Consider the following 22,801-nt stretch of genomic DNA (forward strand, 5'->3'; position numbering starts at 1 on the left):
GCAACTTGGCTGAATTCTTGGATGAGTTCTAGTAGGCTTCTGGTGGAGTCTGTCGGGTTTTCTATGTAGAGTATCATGTCGTCTGTGAAAAGTGAAAGTTTGACTTCCTCTTTGCCAATTCTGATACCTTTGATTTCCTTTTGTTGTCTGATGGCTGATGCTAGGACTTCCAGCACTATGTTAAACAAAGTGGTGAGTGGACATCCCTGTTGTGCTCCTGATCTTAGGGGAAACCTCTCAGTTTTTCCCAATTGAGGATGATGTTAGCTGAAGGCTTCTCATAGATGGCTTTGATGATGTTTAAGTAGGGTCCTTCTATCCCAACTTTCTCTAGAGTCTTTATTAAGAAGAGATGCTGTATTTTGTCAAATGCTTTTTCTCCATCTATGGACAGTATCATATGTTTTTTATCTTTTGTTGATGTGATGTATCACATTGATTGATTTGCAGATGTTGAACCAGCCGTGTAACCCAGGAATGAATCCCACTTGATCTTGGCAGATAATTCTTTTTATGTGCTCTTGGATTCAATTTGCAAGGATCTAGTTGAGGATTTTTGCATCCGTATTCATCAAGGATATTGGCCTGTAGTTCTCTTTTTTAGCTGGATCTCTGTCTGGTTTGGGAATCAGAGTGAATCTGGCTTCATAAAATGAGTCTGGAGGTTTTTCCTCGATATCTATTTTTTGGAATAGTTTGGGAAGAATGGGTATTAATTCTGTTTTAAATGTCTGGTAGAATTCCCCGGGGAAACCATCTGGTCCTGAACTCTTATTCGTTGGGAGATTTTTGATCACTGATTTGATTTCCTCACTAGTTCTGGGTCTGTTCAGATTTCCTATCTCTTCCCGTGTGAATTTTGTTAGTGGGTGTGCGTTTAGGAATTTGTCCATTTCTTCTAAGTTGTCCAATTTGTTGGCATATAATTTTTCATAGTATTCCCTGATAATTGCCTGTATTTCTGAGGGGTTGTTTGTAACAAGTTCATTTTCATTCATGATTTTGGCTATTTGGGTGCTCTCTCTTTTCTTTCTGAGATGCCTGGCTAGAGGTTTGTCAATTTTGTTTATTTTGTCAAAAAACCAACTCTTGGTTTCATTGATCTGTTCAATTGTGTCTTTGGTCTCTATGTTGTTTATTTCTGCTCTGATTTGTACTATTTCTCTTCTTCTACTGGGTTTAGGGCGTTCTTGTTGCTTGCCTATAGTTCCTTTAGGTGAGCTGTTAGGTTTTGGACTTGCGTTTATTCTAGTTTCTTGAAATAGGCCTGGAGAGCAATGTACTTTCCTCTTAGGACTGCCTTTGCCACATCCCATAGATTTTGGATTTTTGTTTTCATTTTCATTTGTTTCCACATATTTTTTAATTTCATCCCTAGTTGCCTGATTGGCCCATTCATTCTTTAGTAGGGTATTCTTTAACCTCCATGTTTTTGGAGGTTTTCCAGGCTTCTTCCTGTGATTGATTTCAAGTTTCAAAGCATTATGATCTGAGAGTGTGCATGGTATGATCTCAATTCTTTTATATTTATTGAGGGCTGCTTTATGTCCCAGTATGGGATCTGTCTTGGAGAATGTGCCATGCTCACTTGAGAAGAAAGTGAATTCCTTGGCTTCAGGATGTAGAGTTCTAAATATATCTGTCTGATCCATCTGGTCCAATGTGTCTTTCAAGTCCATTATTTCTTTAGTGATTTTCTGTCTGGTTGACCTATCCATTGCCGTAAGTAGAGTATTAAAGTCCCCTGCTATTAGCACATTCTTATTTATGAGCCTGTTTCTGTTTGTGATTAATTGTTTTATATATTTAGTTGCTCCCATATTCGGTGCATAGACTTTTATGATTGTTAGTTCTAGCTGATGGATAGACCCTGTAATTATTATGTAATGTCTTCATCATACTTTGTTATTGTCTTTAATTTAAAGTCCAGTTTGTCCAATACAAGTATAGCTACTCCAGCTTTATTTTGATTTCCAGTAGCATGATATATATTTCTCCATCCCCTTACTTTTCATCTGAAGGTATCTTCCAGTCTAAAATGAGTTTCTTGTAGACAGCATATAGATGGATTTTGTTGTTTTATCCATTCTACTACCCTATGTCTTTTGATTGGAGCATTCAGCTCATTTACATTCAGTGTTATTATTGAGATATGTGGGTTTAGAGTCTTTGTGTCCTTTGTGGAGTTCATATTTGTGGTGATATCTCTGGTGTGTTTGTTCCTTGCAATATTTCCTTCAGATCGTACCCTTCAGGATGTCTTGTAGGGCTGGCTTAGTGGTGACAAATTCTCTCAATTTTTGTTTATTTGGAAAGACTTTTATCTCTCCTTCTATTTTGAATGACAGGCTTGCTGGATAGAGGATTCTTGGCTGCATATTTTTTCTGTTCGTCACATTGAAGATCTCCTGCCTTTTCTTTCCGGCCTGCCACGTTTCAGTAGATAGGTCTGTCTCCACAGACCTGATAGGTATCTCTTTATATGTTAGGGCCCTTTTCTACCCAGCTGCTTTCAAAATTCTCTCTTTGTCCTTATATTTTGCTATTTTCACTATCATATGTCATGCAGAATGTAGATTCAAATTACGTTGAGAGGGGTCCTCTGAGCCTCTTGTATTTCAACATTTACTTCTTTTCCCAGGTTGGGGAAGTTCTCTTCTATAATTTGTTCCAGGACTCCTTCAGCACCTTTCCTTCTCTCTTCCTCTTTTGTGTTTCCTATGATATGGATATTGTTGCGTTTGACCGTGTTGCTTAGCTCTCGAACTCTTCTTTCATGTTCCTGAATCAGTTTGTCTCTTTTTTTGTCAGCTTCTTCTTTTTCTACAATGGTGACTTCTAAATCACTTATTCTCCTTTCTGCCTCTTCAATCTGTGCATTGAAGGCCTCTAATTTATTATGTATCTCATTTATCGCATTTTTTAATTCTTCATGCCTATTTTATTTTCCATTTTGTCTGTAGCCATAGTCTCTTTGATGTCCCCTATGTTTTTTTGAAGCCCAGCTATTAATTTTATGATTATTATACTAAAATCTTGTTCATTTATGCTGCTTATGTCTGTTTTGAGCAGATCACTAGCTGTCAATTCTTCTTGGAGTTTCTTTGGAGGAGAGCTCTTTCGTTTTGTTATTTTAGTTAGCTTTCTGGCTCTTGTTAGTTTTAAAGACCTGTTATGCTCTCTTCACCTGTGAGCGCTGCTGTATCCAAGAAGACTCTTTGACTGTCCAGGGCCTATCCTTTCAGAGAGTGTTTTTTGAATGGTATCTCTTGGTCTCTCTTGTTGAGACCTTGGTTATTTCGTTTTCTTACTCGGAGTGATATTTGGGCCTCTCCACCATGTGTACTTTGGCTTGTTTCTTGAGGTAGCCCTGGAGAGGAAAACAGATTGACAAACACACAGGGAGGAGCGGCACAGAAACGCACAGAGAAATCCAACTAACATGCAAACCGAGAGGGAAAGTGAAAAAGTTAAGAGAAAAGATGGAGGAGGGAGGGCGAATAATAAAAAAAAAATACATAAAAAGGTCAAAAGGCAGAAAAGAACAGGAAAAAAGAAGAATACCAATGGACAAAGAACGTTTTATAGCGTATAACCGGATTTCCCAGCTAAATTAAGTAGTCGCGTGTGTGCAGTGCTGGTTGAAGAGCATAGAGACAGGGAGAGAAGACAGGGCAGGGATGAGGCAAAATTGGAATTAGAATGAAGAGGCAGAAGGGATAAGAAGCCTTTTTCAAAGAGGTAAAGGGTGGAGTATGGTTGCTTAGGTGAGAGAAGGATGCTGGTGTTATCCAGAGAAACTATATAGTCTAATTAATCCTGAGAGAAAGAGATGAAAAGGTCGGGAGGTGTAGAAGTTACATCTACAGAATGGACTAAATGTGATTGTTTAAGCACGCCCGTGACCTGAATTAATCAGGTCAGTGTTCTGGGGAAAAAAAGAAAAAAAAAAGAAAAGAAGAAGAAAAGAAAAAAAAAAGGCGAAGGGGAGGAAGGTAGCTGTCAAGCAGGGATGAGCTTGGTGTGGTCCAATGCATCAGGCGGGAGCTCTGCCTTGGCGTTGTAGGGAAGAGAGTGGCGGCGCTCCACCTGGCTTTTATGGGCGTGTACACTCCCAGGGCCAGGGGCTCAGCCAAAGTTTGTTGCCCTTTTCAACCCGGGCCAGTCCCAGCCTCCAAATCCCAGTCCCCGTGCCCCGCTGAAATTGCCGCAGGCAGTCCCCTGGCAACCCCCTCAGGGCAATTCCCAGGCTCCTGCCTGGCTCTGGGGGTGGAGCCAGAAGCCGCTGCTCCCTTCTCCTCCCGTTCGGGCTGGGGGGCCTGGGCGGGGCGGGGGACCTTGTCTGCCAGGCGTGCTGAGCCCTCTAGAGTGAGGAAATCGAGGTCCCTCTGTGTCTCTTCACCCAAAACACGAATTTGCGGGCAAACCTCCCAATTTCTAGCTCTTTGTCTTCCGTCCAGGGCTCCAGGCACCCAGGTGCGCGGACGCCCGGTGCCTGCGCGCGGCTCCTCCAGGGGCCCACGCCTGCCAGGAGGGCAATGGCAGCAGGCGCGCAGCTTCTCCCAGCCAGCCAGGAGCCCGCACAAAGAAGCAGTCCGCGAGCGTTACCCCTCTGGGGCGAGCGCGCGCGTGGGGGCCAGGTGCGCAGGTATTTTGTGCGCAAGGTCTTTGTACGCCCCGAGAGGAGGTTTTTTCCCCGAGTGGAGGTTTTTCTGTTTCAGACTCTCTCTCTGTTTCCCCTCTCACTCCCCGCAGAGGGGGATCGCCTGTCCTTCCAGTCTCCGATCCAGGCCCGATTTTATCTCCCCCAGTTCGCACTCACGTTAGAAGGCTTTCTCAGTGGATTCTGCGTCCTTTTTCTCCCAATCTCTTGGGTTTCATAAGGTTTCCTATGGCTTCAGATCTTTTCCATGTGAGGCATGGGCGTGAGTGCAAGTATGGAGCTCCCTACTTCTCCGCCATCTTGCTTCTCGTCCCAACAGTACGCTTTAAACGGGCACCATATTCCTCTGAGTTTATTCCTAAATGGGTACTATTTAATTCTGGAATCCAAAATAACAAGTCCATTATGTTCAATATCTATGTTCTCCCAAAGGGGGACACAGAGAAAATTTCCAGTTTGATCATGATATCACTGACTTGTCTGTGACTTTTTCTGTTTTCAATTATTTCTTGATTAGCAGTTCCCTAGTAATGTTCCATAATTGTGTATCTCCACTGATTTTGGTGAATCCCCTAACCCAAACTTGTGAGTTACTCCCATAGCTTCTTATGGGTACAGGTAGTAACTTAGGCACCCTTTTACATATGTAAAGTGTACTTTGGGAGAACATCTGGAGGTGTCCCCATCAGAATGTGTTCAGCGGCATCTCTTACTTTTCTCCATTCTTTATGATAATAGTTGCATATGTGTGGATGGGATACTCCAACATTGGAAAGGAAAGAGCTTTTAGTCTCTTCTTCACCTTGGACCCTTTAGGGTCCTCAAATCTAGGAATCAAACAGGATATTGTGTCACAGCTTGACAATCCCCTTCAAATTGTTCAGTTGCAAAAGAGACAGCCTCAAATATGTCCAAATAACACACTTTGTGAGGAGACTGGGGTTCTTGACCTACAAGAGAAAGAACACTAATTGCAATTTAATTTCAAATTATGAAACTCATACACCAAAATAATTGCTCTAGTGTCCATACTGATGTGTATTCAATTTCTCACTCTTAAATCCAAATTTCCTTGATGTATAGGATTAAAATGGTTGAGAGATTACATTTCTGATGCCTGGCTTTCATTGGGTAGAACAAAGAAAACAAGTATAGAGCTTCATTGGAAAATGGTTTTTATTGAATAATTAGGAAAAGCAACATAGAAAGAGATCACAGACAACAAGAACATCATGTTGGTGCACATTGTATTCAGGATCTTCAGACATTATATTATTTATTATTACTTATTTCTCAGAAAAACCCGATGAAGTTGCTATGATTAGGATTATAATGTCACAGGTGATGGCAGAAAAACATCAAGCTCTTAAGCCAAAACATCTGAGATCTAGTGAATACTCATATGACGAGAGGTACTGTTCAAATAGTCTTCAAGTGTCAATATGAATAAGGCACTATTTCTATTATATTTTCAAGCAGAGGAAAGTGAGCCAGACAAGTTACATCACTGAACCCCAGGGCTAAGAGTGTGTGGGTAGAAATTACATGAAGTGACCACGTTCACTGCCAATGTCTTCAGACTTCATTCCATTATGCTTATTCCTTATTTGGAATTGATCAAGGACCCTGTTGAAAGCATCGATAACATCATGTTTGCACTAAACAAACTGTTTTACAAGGATTTTCAGCACAGAAGAAAAAAATCCAGATGGGAAGGTAAGACAGTACTAAAAGTTTAATCCATGTCCCAATAATTTTCTTTTACAAACTTATCCATCTCATGAAATATAATAAAAAATGTCCCTATGGCTATCATGGTAGATTAGGTTATTTTCAGTGAATCTACATTTCTTCCATCTGATAAAGTATACACCCGTTTGAAAAGTGTATACAGACAACAAACGATAAGTTTGCCCGTGTGATTTGTTCTCAAAATATAACGTGAGTAGGCATGTGACAACTTGTTTTCACAAATTAATGTGAGTGGAAATATGATGGCTTATGAGCTCAGAGACCAGGCAGTAAGAAACACATTTCTGCTAGCTGCTACCTCTGCTATAAAAGATCATACACCAGGTGGCCTACTCTTCTAAGAATGAAATCTAGAAAGAGATCTGAGTGAATCTGTATGTAGTCGGGAGTCAAGTCCATGCATGCCCAGCTTCCATCAACCTTAACATACCCAAAATTACATGCAGGTGAATGAAAAATAAATGCTTAATTTTCAATGTCATTGCAATCTTGGGTGGTATGAAACACAACTTTAGTAATTAGTTGCAGCTACCATAAAAAATTATATTGAATTCATTTTGAATATTCATATAGTTCTTCTAGAAGAGTATAAGAATCATGTACAGAGAACATAAAGAATATGTCTATCTTCACAGATATAAATGTATTTGAAATATGAATTTATTTTGCAATAATAATCAAGTTAAATCTCTCTTCTTCTTAATATTGGATTAGGGTAGAATATCTCTGAATCACTGTCAAATATTCAAAAGCGTTTTGAATTCTGGCAAAAACTAATTGTTTGACACATACAAATATCTGTCCATTTTAATTTTTTGGTTTTTCATCATTTAACATTTTATTTTTTCTCTCAAATTATTTTTGAGCATGGCTGTAAAGACTGACAGAAGTGGGTACATAAAAAATTTGTAGAAAGAAACAACAACTAATCTCTTCCTTAATATCTAAACCCAGGTGAGCAAAACAACTTATAAGAAAAAGTATCAAAGGACACTGGTTATTATCCAATTAGAAATGAATCTCTACCTCGAAATGAGTATAATCTTTGATAGCGCTGCCTAAAGCAGATTCAGAGACTACACTTTGGTTCCACTCTGTGAGGAAGTGGGGCCGATCTGAATGGCTCTCACACAGCAGCCCTGTGGTTGTTACATGGTAACCTGAGGGGCCGTTAATTTAGTACCCTCAGCTCCAAATCACCCTCAGTTCCCTGTTCTCAGATAACAATGCAAGATCGTATCAGTTTTCTCCCTGGTCATCTCACATGAAGGTGACTTTTGTTGGTAAAAGACAACGGAGAGACAGTGCAGCAGAAAGGGCTCTTTTACTTGGCTTCATGGCATTTTTTCTCCTTTGGCTGCTAAGGTTTGGTTGCCAGTTGCATGCTTGCAGGAAATCTTGTGTATTCGTCCTACAGTAATTTCTTGTGGCCAATCTGTCAGTTTTCTGTCTTCTGGTCTTGCCTCCTAATCCTCAGACAGGGAGTTCTTCCTGCCTGCCAGTCGTGGCCTGAGATCCATCCTCACTGAGTTCAGCCTGTGGAGTGTGGACCTGCTTCCCAGGCCAATCCAAGGAGTCATGTGTGCCATGAGGTTGTGTGTCCCCCACACCGTCTTCGGTGACTTCTAAATCCCATATCCAGAGAGTAAACCCGCTTCCCAGTGATCTCTCCTTCAACTCTAAGGTATTCTTTGTAATTTTCTTCATCTTAGTAGCCTCTCCTGTTAACAAACTTTCGCTTATAAGTTGATAATAATTGTCTCCCTCAAAAGTCCCCTTCTTTCTGTCTCCTGACTCAATTCTCACTGATACTCTTGTCAATCTGGGTCGTGTAGTCATCATGTGAGTCCCTCTAAGGGCTAGGAGAAAGCAATTTTCTTGATAATATAAATGGAATTATTCTCTTTATTGAGAATTTTACTTTAATGTTATGATTTGTAATATATATATATAATTTATTTTACTGAATATCAAAGACTTAAGAAATAAATAATATATTCTGGAGTACATTGTTTTGCATTAATATAATTAAATTTGAGACACAGTTCTATAACACCAAGAGTGAAGCCTCAGGGACACTTTGGACTTTGGGTGATAGATATGCATTGGTGCAGATTTTTCCTTGGTAACAAATGAAACATTTAGGTGAGTGATGTTGATAATGAGAGAGGCTATGCACATGTGCAGAAAGGAGGACTGTACCAAATCTCAGTACCCTCCTTTTAATTTTGTCATGAACCCAAAATTACACTGAAAAACAATATCTTAAACATATGCAGAGAAAATAATTGATTAGCTTTTGAAGTAAGGAGACATGTATAGTTTATACATGGTGAAATTGCATTATGCTAAAATCAGGAAACTAAAATGCCTGGTGCTTACAAACATATGGTCTTTTTCTGAGCAGGGTAAAAAATAAAATTTTTTTATACCCAAAGCGGCACATATACAATTCTTCTCACTCTCTGAAGATACTGACAACCTGAAACACAGAGAATTGTATCTCATTAATGTTACCAATATATACCATAACATTCTGATGAGTAAATCATTCATTTTGACTAATAATTATATATATAAACCTTAATATCCCATACTTTTTTCTTTGTAAAATTTCAACAACTGTGGGTATCTGATTGATCACACATTGTGTTTGCTTTCTAAGATTAATTCTTGTGAGGCACAAAATCAAAAGTTGTCAGGAAACTTACTCAGTGGAAGCAAATGTTACGCCTTTTGCCTGCACAGGTGAATTTTGATCTCTTCTGTGGGAGACTCTAATCCATGTCAGAAGAGAGAATAAATTCGACGAAAACTAGGAGAAAATAAATTTTATTAGAAATCAAAGAAAAGCTCTTATATTCATGTAAATTTGTAGTACTAAATAAAATTTAGTTTTTTCTTACTTTATAGAAACTTTTAAATTGTCATATAACATTACACACTTGACACTTAAGTATAAAAGTATCTTGGTAGGAATAAGTGAAGACAACAATTGGAGAATGATAACAATTTCAGAGTTTTGAAAATGGATCAAAGGTTAAAAACCGAAGACATATTTAATGGAAAAAAACCTTGAGATTCAAGTAAGAAACACACGTGTAATCTTCTCACCTAGGATGCTTCCATGTCTCCCCACGTGCGACCTCGAGCTCAGTGACCAAGAAGATGGCATCTGTTACAATTGGGAGAAGCTGCCAAGAGCGATCGTGCTGGTGCCACGGGGGGAGACTTGATCAACAGGGGGATGGGGGCGAAGTGCTCGTTGAATTTTGATCTCCACGTGCTGATTGTGGTCGGTAATGATGAAGAAAACCCATACTTTCAGTGGTCAGAGGAGACGATGTTTGTTTCAAGCACTGGGGTCTCCATAAACATAATGGACAGATACTAGCTGTGATCCTCTAAAAAAGGAGTTGACATGAGCTCTGCACACACTCTTAGCTAGTGGAAAAAATCTGTACACATGGGGAGGAAACCAAGATTCGCTCAGGAGAAAGTCCAAGCACAGGGAACCTGAGAGCTGATAGTAAAGTTATGAACAGTCCCCTCCCATATTCACACATACAGGCACAGACGTCACACTGCACACAGTGGATGCCTTACTGACCTGCAGGATTTGAACACATCCTGTCTAAAAACAACAACAACAACAACAACAAAAGAAAACCTCAAACACTAGTAATTAACATCAAATGTACAAAATCACAGGCCATAAAAACAAGCAATAAGAATTTAGAAAAACTGAACAAAATTATCAGCAGACAGATTTTAGTGGACAAGATTCTGTCAACAAGTGTAAGCAAAAAAAGAAAAATAGTGAATCTAGGAAAAATGAAATAGAATGCATGTTTACTAAATTATATTCTAAAACGTGTCTACTTAAAAAGTAAAAAAGAGTAGAGGCAAGATGGCGGAGAAGTAGGGAGCTCCGTGCATTTCGCTTGCACCCATCTCTCAAACAGAGAATGCCTGAAGCCATAGGACACTGAGCCACAGGGGTTTGGGAAGAGAAAGAGACAGAGTACATTGGGAAGGCAACCTCATAAGTGTGGCTACTACAAGAAACAAGCCAAAGTACACATGGTGGAGAGTCCCTAATAGCACTATGAGTAGGGAAATAAAATAACCAAAGTCTCAACAAGAGAAACCAAGAGACACCATTCAAGGAACACTTCCTGAACAGACAGGCCCTGGACAGTCAAAAAGCCAACTTTAATACAGCAGCACCAACAAGGGCAGAGTGCATAACAAGCTTTTAAAATTAACAAGAGATAGAAAGCTAACCAAAATGACGAAACAAAAGAGCTCTCCTCCAAAGAATTTCCAGAAAAAAATGACAGCTAGGGGAGCCTGGGTGGCTTAGTCGGTTAAGCATCTGACTTTCTCTTAGGTCATGATCTCACGGTTCGTGGGTTCGAGCCCCGCGTCGGGCTCTGTGCTGACTGCCAGCTCGGAGCCTGGAGCCTGTTTCAGTCTGTGACTCCCTCTCTCTCTGACCCTCCCCTGCTCACACTGTCTCCCTCTCTCTCCTAGAAATAAATAAAACATTAAAAAAAAAATTTAAAAAAAATGACAGCTAAAGAACTGCTCAAAACAGATAGAAGCAACATAACTGAACAAGAACTTAGAACAATAGTCATAAAATTAATCGCTGGCCTTGAAAAAGGCATGAAAGACATCAGATAAACTATTGCTACAAAGACTATGGAGCTTAAAAATTGTTGTCATGAATTAAAAAATGCTATAAATGAGATACATAATAAAATAGAGGCGTCCAATGCACGGATTGAAGAGGCAGAAAGGATAATAAGTGATTTAGAAGACACAATCATAGAAAAAGAGGAAGCTGAGAAAGAGAGATAAACGGATCCAGGAACACAAAAGGAGAGTATGAGAGCTGAGAGACAAAATCAAATGGAACAGTATCCTGATCATAAGAATTCCAAAAGAGGATGAGAGAGATAAAGGTACTTAAGGAGTCCGTGTACAAATTATACCAGAGAACTTCTCCAATCTGGGGAAGAAAATAGACATTGAAAACCAAGAGGCACAGAGAACTCCCCTCAGACGTAACTTGAATAGATCTTCTGCACGACATATCATAGTGAAACTAGCAAAATATAAGGACAAAGAGAGAATTCTGAAAGCAGCTAGGGATAAAAGGGCCCTAACATACAAAGGGAAACCTATCAGAGTGGTGAAAACCTATCTACTGACACTTGGAAAGCCAGAGAGGAATGGCAGGAAATCTTCAATGTGACGAACAGAAAAAATATGCAGCCAAGAATCCTCTATCCAGCAAGCCTGTCATTCAGAATAGAAGGAGAGATAAAAGTCCAAATAAACAAAAATTCAAAGAAGCTGTCACCACTAAACCATGGATAAAAAACCAAAATCCATCTATTTGCTATCTACAAGAAACTCATTTTAGACTGGAGGACACCTTAAGATTGAAAGTAAGGGGATGGAGAAATATCTATCATCCTACTGGAAGTCAAAAGAAAGCTGGAGTAGCTATACTTATATCAGACAAACTGGACTTTAAAGTAAAGACAGTAACAAGGGATGAAGAAAGGCATCAGGAACACAACGGGGATGTCCATTCTCACCACTGTTGTTTATTTTTATTTTTTTTTAATATTTTTATTTATTTCTAGGAGAGAGAGAGAGACAGCATGAGCAGGGGAGGGTCAGAGAGAGAGGGAGATACAGACCCCGAAATAGGCTCCAGGCTCTGAGCAGGCAGTCAGCAAAGAGCCAGACGCGGGGCACGAACCCAAGAACCGCGAGATCATGACCTAAGCGAAAGTCGGATGCTTAACCGACTAAGCCACCCAGGCGCCCCACTCACCACTGTTGTTTAACATAGTGCTCGAAGTCCTAGCATCAGCCATCAGACAACAAAAGGAAATAAAAGGCATCAGAATTGGCAAATAGGAAGTCAAACTTTCACTTTTCACAGAAGACATGATACTCTACATAGAAAACCCGACAGACTCCTCCAGAAGCCTACTACAACTGATACATGAATTCAGCAAAGTTACAGGGTCCAAAATCAATGTACAGAAATCGGTTGTGTTTTTATACACCAATAATGAAGCAACAGAAAGGAAAATCAAGAAACTGATCCCATTTACAATTGCACAGAAACCATAAAATACCTAGGAATAAACCTAAACAAAGATATAGGATATCTGTATGATGAAAACTATAGAAAACTTATGAAGGAAATTGAAGAAGGCACAAAGAAATGGAAAAACATTCCATGCTCATGGGTCAGAAGAATAAATATAGTCAAAATGTCATTACTACCCAAAGCAATCTACACATTCAATGCAATCCCAATCAAAATTGCACCAGTATATTTCTCAAAAGTAGAACAAACTATCCCAAAATTTGTATGAAACCACAAAAGAGCCCGAATAGCCAAAGTAATATTGAAGAAAACCAAAATGGGAAACATCACCATCCCAGACTTTAGCCTGTACTACAAATCTGTCATCATCAAGACAGTATGGTATTGGCACAAAAACAGACACATAGACCAATGGAATAGAATTGAGAACTCAGAATTGGACCCAAAAGTATACGGCCAACTAATCTTTGACAAAACAGGAAAGAGTATCCAATGGAAAAAAGATAGCCTCTTTAACAGATGGTGCTGGAAGTACTGAACAACAACATGAAGAAGAATGAAACTAGGTCATTTTCTCGCACCATACACAAAAATAAACTCAAAATGTCTCTTGAATGCTAACAAAAACTGAGGACTGATGGATGTGGGGGGGAGGGGGGTTGGGCATGGAGGAGGGCACTTGGGGGGATGAGCACTGGGTGTTATGTGGAAACTAATTTGACAATAAACTATTTGTAAAAAAAAATAAAATAAAAAGACTATCCTTCTCTTATTAAAAAAAAGAAAAAACTCAAAATGGATGAAGGAACTGAATGTGAGATAGGAAACCATCAAAACCCTAGAAAAGAATGCAGGAAAAAGCCTCCTTGACCTCAACTGCAACAATTTCTTACTTAACACATCCCCAAAAGCAAGGGAATCAAGAGCAAAAATGAACTACTGGGACCCCATCATTATAAAAAGCTTATGCACGGCAAAGGAAACAATCAATACAATAGGTAACCGACAAAATGGGAAAAGATAGTTGCAAATGAAAATCTCTAAGGAACTCACCAAACTCCACACCTGAAAAACAAATAATCCATGAAGAAATGGGCAGAAGACATGAACAGACACTTCTTCAAAGAGGACATCCAGATGGCCAACAAACACATAAAATGACCCTCAGCGTTCCTCATCATCAGGGAAATACAAATCAAAACCACACTGAGATACCACCTTACACCAGTTAGAGTGGCGAAAATGAACAAATCAGGAGACTCTAGACGCTGGTGAGGATGTGGAGAAATGAGTACCCTCCTACACTGTTGGTGGGAATGTAAAGTGTTGCAACCACTCTGGAAAACAGTATGGGAGTTCCTCAAAAAGTTAACAATAGAAATCCCCTCTGACTCAGCAGTAGCACTGCTAGGACTTTACCCAAGGGATTCAGGTGTGCTGATGCATAGGGGCACATGTACCCCAATCTTCAAAGCAGCACTCTCAACAAAGGCCAAAACATGGAAAGAACCTAAGTGTCCATCAACTGATGAATGGATCAAGAAGATGTGGTATATTTATACAGTGGAATACTACACGGCAATGATAAAGAATGGAATCTGGCCATTTGTAGCAATATGGATGGAAGTAGAGGGTGAAAATAAGTCAGGCAGAGAAAGACAGATACCATATGTTTGCACATATAGATGGATTAGCAGGAAGCTAACAGAGAACCATGAGGGAGAAAAAAGGGAAAAATCATTGGGGAAAAGGAGAGAGGCAAACCATGAGTGACTCTTGAATGCTGAGAACAAACTGAAGGCTGATGGGGGTGGGAGAGAAGGGAAGCGGGGTGATGGGCATGAAGGAGGGCACTTGTTGGGATGAGCAACTGGGTGTTATATGGAAACCGACTTGACAATAAACTGTTTAAGAAAAAAAAGTTTAAAAATATGAAGAGCAATTGGAAAATGTCTTCCAATGAAGGAAAAGCATAGGTCAGTAGAAACTTTTACTGGAATAAGTTGTTGCACATATTAGAAAAAAATGTATTTAAATATACGTATATTTATAAACATATGTAAATGATAAAGAATACTTTGTTGAAATAATTACATGAGCATGTGAGGGCAGCAATATAGCAAATCAGAAATGTCAATAGAGGAATCAGACTATTGAATAAACCACAGAGAATCTAAGTGCATAAATACATACCCGAAATGAAAACCTCATAAATTTTCTCTACAGAAAATTTGGGATGTGGTCAAAAAGAACTGATGGAAGTTAAGGAGTAACAAATTTATTTACACCATAGGATGAGAGAGAAAAAAGAAAATTTACAGAAATCAGAGATTTTCAAAACATTATCAGGAAAGCCAGCGTAAGTCTAAGTAGAATATGAGAACAAAAGGAGCACAAAAAACAGAACAATAATCCTAATGAACAACTTACTAATATCATTTAAAAATATTTATAGACACCGGAGACTTAGCAGACTACTCCTAGAATGAGCACGTACAAATCTACATCTCATGGCATCATCATGAAATGTCCAAAGAAACTCGCAAATACAGACCAAGAGGTACTCCTGAGGGAACAGAGTGGATTACGAAGTGACGTAAGTCAGTGTGAAAATCAGGGATGGGTGAAATATCTTCCACCTCCATCAGCTTTAGGCCCCCTTATGTACCACAGACTCCGTATCTCTGCCCTGCACACTAGTTCACACTGGATGGGATACACTCAGCAAGATGAAGGAATAGAAAGCCACAGGCCCTACATCTCCCATGGAAACAAACCCATGTATCTTCATTCTAATCAGTTTTGATAAGGGTGCCAGGATCATTCAATAGGGAAAAACATTATCTTTACAAAGGGTGTTGGGAAACTAAGGACCCCCATGGAAAAGAATGAAGTTGGATCTTTACATCTACACCATATACTCAAATTCACTCATAATGGACTAAACACATAAATGTAAGATGTAAAACTGTACAGTTCCTCAAAGAAAAATTGTGGGGGGGGGATATACAACATTGAATTTGGCAATGATTTCTTGGGTTTGCCACCAAATCGGACCACAAAGGAAAAGACAAATGGGCTATCTCAACCTAAATATTTCTAAGCATAAAGGGCATGATCAACAATGAAAAGACAGAGTGGAGAAAAACACTTGCAAATCATATATCAAGCAGGTAATCATATCTAAAATATATAATTAATCTACAAGTTAGTACCAACAACAACAAACACCAAAAACACAATGAAAAAATGGTCCAAGAAATTAAATAGATGTTATTTCCAAAGAAAATATAAATGGTGAAAGCTCATATGAAAACATGCTCAATATTGTTAATGAATAAAAAAAGCAAATCAAAATCTTGATGAGTTATCACCTTATACTCATTAAGATGGATGTTAAGATGGAGCCACCAACTGGCGGTTCAGTTGGTTAAGAGTCCAACTCTTCATTTTGGCTCAGGTCATGATCTCACACTTTGTGGGTTTTAACCCTGTATCAGGCTCTGTGTTGACCAGCGCAGAGCCAACTTCCAATGCTCTGTCTTTCCCTCCCTCTGTACCTCCTCTGCTTGCTCTCTCTCTCTCTTTCAAAATAAGTAAATAACATTTTTTCATCCATGTGATTCTCAATATAAGTAGAGAAATATTTAGGACTCTTATGGTATAAATGAGATATGGTGAGTGACCATAAGGCAAGTAAGTCTACATTTTACTGAAGCTACTGTGGGTTGTGATAGACTGTGTAGACTGTGATCTATGAGTATATAATTATCTCTATAAAGATATATAGTATCTATATTATTTGTATAAAGGAGATTAGAGCATATATGTACATATATATAACATTATGTATCTAAAGTTTTTATGAAGAATAGACCTATTTTACTATATGCGATGGTCCATCAATGAGCTAATGATGTAGAAAAATATAACCTTCATTTTTATCTCACAGCATCAGAAATATAACATCAAAAAAATAAGATCTAATTGGATCATAAACCATAATTAAAAGCTAAAAAATAAAGAAATAAAGAAAAAAGTAACATAATATAGGAAATACTTAGGGGAGGAGCCTGGGTGTCTCAGTCTGTTAAGTGGCCGGCTTCTGCTCAGGTCACGATCTCGCAGTTCATGGGTTTGAGCCCCACATCAGGCTCTATGCTGATGGCTCATAGCCTGGAGCCTGTTTTGTATTCTGTGTCTCCCTCTCTCTCTGACTCTCCCCTGCTCTTGCTGTCTTTCTTTCTCTCTCTCCTCTCCCTCTCTCTCTCTCCCTCTTTCCTTCTCTCAGAAATAAATAAAACATTTTAAAAATTTTAAAAATACTATAGGAAACTATATTCATGAACTTGGGCTTGCTTGTAAAATAGGTCCATCATAATCATGGTTACACACAAAACACTAAGTAGGCCTGTGATAACATTAAAATTCTGATCGACTCCAATAAGAGAGAAAACGTGCATGTCACAGGTATTTGCATCTTAAAAGCTCAAAAAATGCTCATATCTCAAATATAACAGAGACTTCATCGACAAAGTGAAAAGAGGACACCATCCTGGAGAAACGGGAAGAGACACACTCCAAGACTTCTCGTTCTCACGAAGGAGCACACCCTTAAGAATTACAGCCCCAAAATGGTACTGATTATAACCACCAGGACTTATCAATTAATTTTACGGAGACTCCTGACGTCTGGATCAAAGGACTATTTGGTACAATGTATATTTACACAATACAATAGAAAACTGTAGGGATAATTTAATATATTGAAATATATACATATCTATGACTGCAATTTCATACTAATGCTTACAGCGAAGTGTGGCATAATTATACATACATACAATTATTTTATATTGTATATTATTATTTTATTATGAAACCTATATGATCTATATTCCATAAGCGCACTATGTAATATGTGTTACATGTAATAAATGATTATAAATATATGTGGAAGAGGATGTAGAAAGATGCTTCATAAGATAACTATTCCTAATACTCATGTACTACAAAGGAAGTAAGTTTCTGAGAATGGTTTTTAAAATGTCATATTCCTATGAGACAGCAGCGAAAATTCACAAACTATAAACAAATGTGTTAGTATGGATGCATTACAAATAGCATCTGGGTGAAAAGGGAGACACACTTAAAAATGCACACCGAATGACTCCATTGACATAAAGCCCATAATAAGCTGATCTATTTCATAAAATTAAAATAGACAGACCTGATAAGGGCTCTAAACTTGTCTCATAATGTAATTTGTAATTGTGTGATTCTAGCTGTTTCATAATCAATTTGCATAATCATATATGTAGTTTCCTTGGTGTGTTATAAAACTTAATGTAAGGTTTATTTCAGGCAAAGAGCATTTCTAGAAGCAAAGTTGTCTATGAAAAACAAGAACTGGAAACTATCAAATGTACATTAAACGTATCAAAATATAAATAATGTGTCATAGAGTGAAACCATGGAATATTAAAGCCTTTAAAATAAATAAACTACAAATACATATAAAAATATGAATGAACTCTACAAGCATAATATCAATTGACAAGATTTTTAAATTATTTTTTTAACATTTATTTGTTTTTGAGAGATGAGGAGACAGCGCGAGCAGGGGAGGGGCAGAGAGAGAGCGAGACCAGGATCTGAAGCATCTCCAGGCTCTGAGCTGTCAGCACAGAGCCCGACGTGCGGCTCGAATTCACGAACCCTGAGATCATGACTGAGCCAAAGTTGGAAACAATTGGCAGAGCCACCCAGGCGCCCCATTAACTGACAAGCTTTTAATACAATCTGGAAACATTTGGAAACTTACCATGTCCTTTCCATCATCAGAGTAGAGCAGGCTAGAATTCTTAGACGCACAGGACGTCCAACTCTCATTCCATGACTTTTTCTCAGGGCTAAAGTAATAGCAGCTGTTGGAATACGTGAGCCACTCCCTCAGGCAGTGACAAGAGTGACACGCTGCAGAGAGATTATGACACATTATCCCAAAAGCTGTGACTACTAAAAAATGAAACTTTACATACTTGTACGTGTATACACTTATGTGTCCATAACATGTTCATATAGGCTCACAAGCTGCTAAAAATAAAACAACACACACACACACTCAGAGAAGAGTCAGGCTTTCATCCCCTAATTTATGAGCACATATAAAGCACCACAAAAATGTCCACCTCTACATGTGCAGAGAGTCACTGAAGAAAACCACGTATAAAATGATTTATCTGTTATCGTGTTACAGGAGGAGGAAATGTGAGGCAAGTGTTAACAACGGGCAGGGCGACTTTAGATGAGTATTTCTTCCTATTGTTGCCTCAGAAGTAATACTCTCTTTAATCATTACTTCTGAAAGTTTATTAAGTGATTTTCTAACTGACTTTTCCCAAAAGAATCCATTATCATCTTTGTCTACTTTAACATACAGATAAAATCGATACTAAACTAATATCAGAATTTGCGAGTGATGTTGTACCTTCTGGAGCGTTGTTTCCAGGGACGTTTTGTTCTGCTCTGGTCCTTCAGTAGCTTGAACGTTAAAGTAATCTTCAAAAAAATTAAATTAAATGGATCAAAATAATTTGAGCTTCTTAGTTTAAAATTTGGTGGATATAGAATGAGAAACTGTGTAATGAAATTGATTTGTCAGTAAAAATCTAATAAAGTAATGAACATATGGGGGAAAATAATTTGAATGCTTAAAGAACCAAACCTCACCATCTCTTACAGTTTGGTTCATCAAACCCAAAAATGCATTTGCATGTCTCAGTAAAGTCTCTCATATAACTTGCCTTTGAGTTATCAAATTCTGAAAATTGTTTAATACCCCCTACAATTATTCTGTTATTTCTACCTTAGATAAATTCAGAATAACTATTCCGCATTTAGTGCTGGCAGGCATTAAAATGAGATAATAATATCTGATGATATGATAGTAAACTAATAATACTAAAGAGAAAACTTCCCTTTTAGTGATTCAAACACGTACTTACAGGGAAGAACAGCTATTTTTGCCACAGTAGACATCAAGACAATGCAGATGATTCCCAGAATCTCAGCCATGTACCTCCCTGGACACAGTGGTAAACAGGAAGAGAAATGAAAACACTGAGAAAAGAGGCATGGAAATAATCCTTTAGGAAAGTTACAAACAAGAGAAGCAACAACCTGCAGGGAATCAAATGTGAAACTTGGACCGCAGACCCATGTCTACCCTTGTAGTCTTCTCTGAGAACATATCATTGCACCCACAGTAAATGTACTATTTCATGACGTGTTGGTAAAGGCTATGAATTACAACCCCTGGAAAAGCTGGTCCCCAGACTTCAGTTACAATACTGTGTTCCAACTTCCACTTCTGATCCTCACAAATGAAAAATCTCTGACACCATTCCCTACTCTTTCTCTACACCCCTGCACTCCAACTGCGTATTCTAGAACCGTTACACTGTGTGTGTCCTCACAGTTTTACCTTTGCAGTGATAGTTCTTGCCAGTCCCTTGAAGATCCTGAGAAGCAACTGGAAGATTCCATCCCATATGGGCCATTTCCTGCTCAGGTACTAAAGTGGAATAATTAATCTCCTTAGGTTTCACTTGCCTTCTTTTTGGGTCCTTACCCTGATGGGGATCTTCACAGGCTGGTCTTTGGTTATTCATGTCTGCAGCTGACTCGTGTCAGGCACAGAGCTGAATGGAACTGCACTGAAGGACTTGATAAGTAGTGTCTGTAATATAATAACAGCGCTGCTAGGACAGTCACACTGGGTGGAGTGCAGTGTGAGGGACACTACTCCTTTGAACTCGAACAATGTAAAATCTGGTTCTGGTTTCCTCAAGGCTTAAATAAGTATTTCATGACAGAATAACTGGGCTTTACAATGATACAATGTCTGACACTATACTAATGGTTGGAAAATGTAAATAATAAATTAGTGAAGAAGAAAAGAGTTCATGAATATACTGGTCTCATTAATACGAGGTCAGATTCCACAGACAGACTTCACCACTATCAGAATAGTCAGATTCAAATTCAAATGCTGTATTAGAGAAAAAGGGTTGCAACCATTCTTTTTTGACAAATTGAAAATCCATTATTGGTTAAAAATAGAGTGCTATAAGATTAGGGAATACTAGTTTGAGCACATAGAGGAATTTCCCGTAACAAACGACTTTTGTTTGGGGATTTAGATTTCTTTACTAAAAGGTAAATCTGAGATTTGTTGAATTTGAAAAGAACTATTTTACATGTTGCAAAACATACATCGTGGCACACTAAACGTATCCAAAACAGGAACAATAGCAAAACATTTTTTTAAAAACCTATTTTTAAAAAGTACTTATTTCACATCAAAAATGGCAATTGCTATCATGGCAAAATTATGAAACCATAAATCCACAAAATGATAAAAAATTGTAAATTATTTATGGAAGAACATTGTTGGTGCAAACTTCTAGAAAGGTTTATGATTTCAAAGGCAGTGAGAATTGCTTTAGTTGTATAGGAAAGCTATAAAGCACATAAATGTAAGTTCCTACTTCTTTTAATGAGCTCTGCAGTCAGTGAACTCTGTAATTATTCCTGGCTCTCAAACTTCCAAAGGATCACGTTTAAAAATTACCTCATGGGGGTAAGAGTTACGGTGGTAGAACATCATGGAGACCCTGAGTTTGTCTCATCCCTGAAACGCAGCTAGATCAGCACTGGACCGTTTGGAACACCTAGGAAATTGATGTGAGGAGAAACACAACAGTCTGCATGACTTGAGGCACACAACTCGGCAGGCAGGCAGTGCAGACAGGTGAACGGAGGCGAGAAAAGCTGAAAAGGGTAGGGAGCCATTTTCACGGAGAGAAAGAAGACAGAGAGCGGAAGAGAAGGGGCGAGGATGTGGGGCATTGGGAGCAGCCACGTTCGCTGGTACTGGGACAAAGGGGCCAGAGTGCGGCCAAAACCTGGCACCAGCTGTGTGTTAGGGTTTCCCGTAGTCTCTTAACCTGTGCCACTGGGCACCCCATGAACGTCTTCCGAGGCAAGCCGGCACCTGGCCATTGCTCAGGAACACCCCCCCACAGAAAGTCAGTGCAGATACAAGCAAGGGGGTCTCTGAAGTGTGGGGTTCCGAAACACAACGCCAGCTGAGGTAAAATTCTGGAGAAGAGAGGTGCTGCCTGGAAGGCGGACAGCTTAGACGTGGACAGGGTAGAGGCGCAGAGTGGATGGAGGCCGGCAACAAAGGAGGGGTGCTTGATAGTGGGGCAGTGGGAGTGCAGGGCCCTGGGCCAAATACTAGGAAACTGGGTGAAGCCACTTCCAGCCCTCCCGCACTTGCGTGTGTCATGCTGATCCAACCCAGAAACCTCAGCGGCGCCACCTAGTGGAGAATGGAGCCCTTACACCAATCCCCGCCCAACTGGGCCCCCTAAGCACACGCCCCAGAAGACCAGCACAAGCCACTCCACTTGCTTAGTGTGTGAACTGTAGAAAGCTTCATATTTTCAGTACTGGGGGAAACAGAGTGTGACTTCATTTGGGTTTCATTCTGTTGGTTCGTTTATTTGCTTATTTTCATTGCTTCTGATTTTGCATACATTGTTTTCTTTTTCTTTTCCTTACTTTCTTTTTCTTGGGTACAGAAAAATTCATATTTTATTTTTAACTTACTTTTTGTTTTAAATTTCTATTCCATTTCATGTTCTTAATTTTTAATTCCCTTTTATAATATGGTTTTTAAAATTTTTTCTCACACTTTTTCCTTTCCTATTTCTCTCTTCCCTATTCTATCAGACTTTTTTCCACAGGCAGATTGAAACATACCTAGGATCTAGCTTCCTTTACTTGATTTTTGTTTTCCTTCAATTTCTTAATTTTAATTTTTTTATTATTAATATTTTTATTCCTTCAAAATGAGAAAACAAAGGGCTTCACCCCAAAAGAAAGTACACAAACATCGAGATCATACCGTGCATATTTTCAGACCGCAATAGTAGATGGGCACATGGATTATTCCTATCACTCGGCTATTGTAAGTAAAGCTGCAATAAACACAGGGTGCATACATCTCTTCAAGTTTATGTTTCATTTTTTTCCAATAGATACCCTGGAAATGATTTATGGATATTATGGTATTTCTATTTTTAACTTGTTGAGGAATCTCCAGACTGTTATCCATAGTGACCGCACAAGTTAAACTCCCACCAAGAGTGCACAAGTTTCCCTTTTTCAGCACATCC

The 22,801-nt window shown here is 38.9% G+C and overlaps 1 protein-coding gene across 1 annotated transcript in view; it reads right to left on the minus strand.

Moving 5' to 3' along the window:
* LOC120224081 (NKG2-A/NKG2-B type II integral membrane protein-like) overlaps nt 1–22,801 on the minus strand; it is a gene marked incomplete at its 5' end in the record, with an annotated part of 48,303 nt that overhangs the window by 10,944 nt on the left and 14,558 nt on the right. Inside the window, 2 exons of the mRNA XM_039222314.1 lie at nt 8,848–8,897; nt 9,127–9,230. Coding sequence (XP_039078245.1) covers nt 8,848–8,897; nt 9,127–9,230 — 154 coding nt within the window. The remainder of the gene's footprint in view (nt 1–8,847; nt 8,898–9,126; nt 9,231–22,801) is intronic.

This window comes from Hyaena hyaena, unplaced genomic scaffold (genome assembly GCF_003009895.1).
Source record: "Hyaena hyaena isolate Hyena2069 unplaced genomic scaffold, ASM300989v1 scaffold_1107, whole genome shotgun sequence".
Lineage (NCBI taxonomy): Eukaryota > Metazoa > Chordata > Mammalia > Carnivora > Hyaenidae > Hyaena > Hyaena hyaena.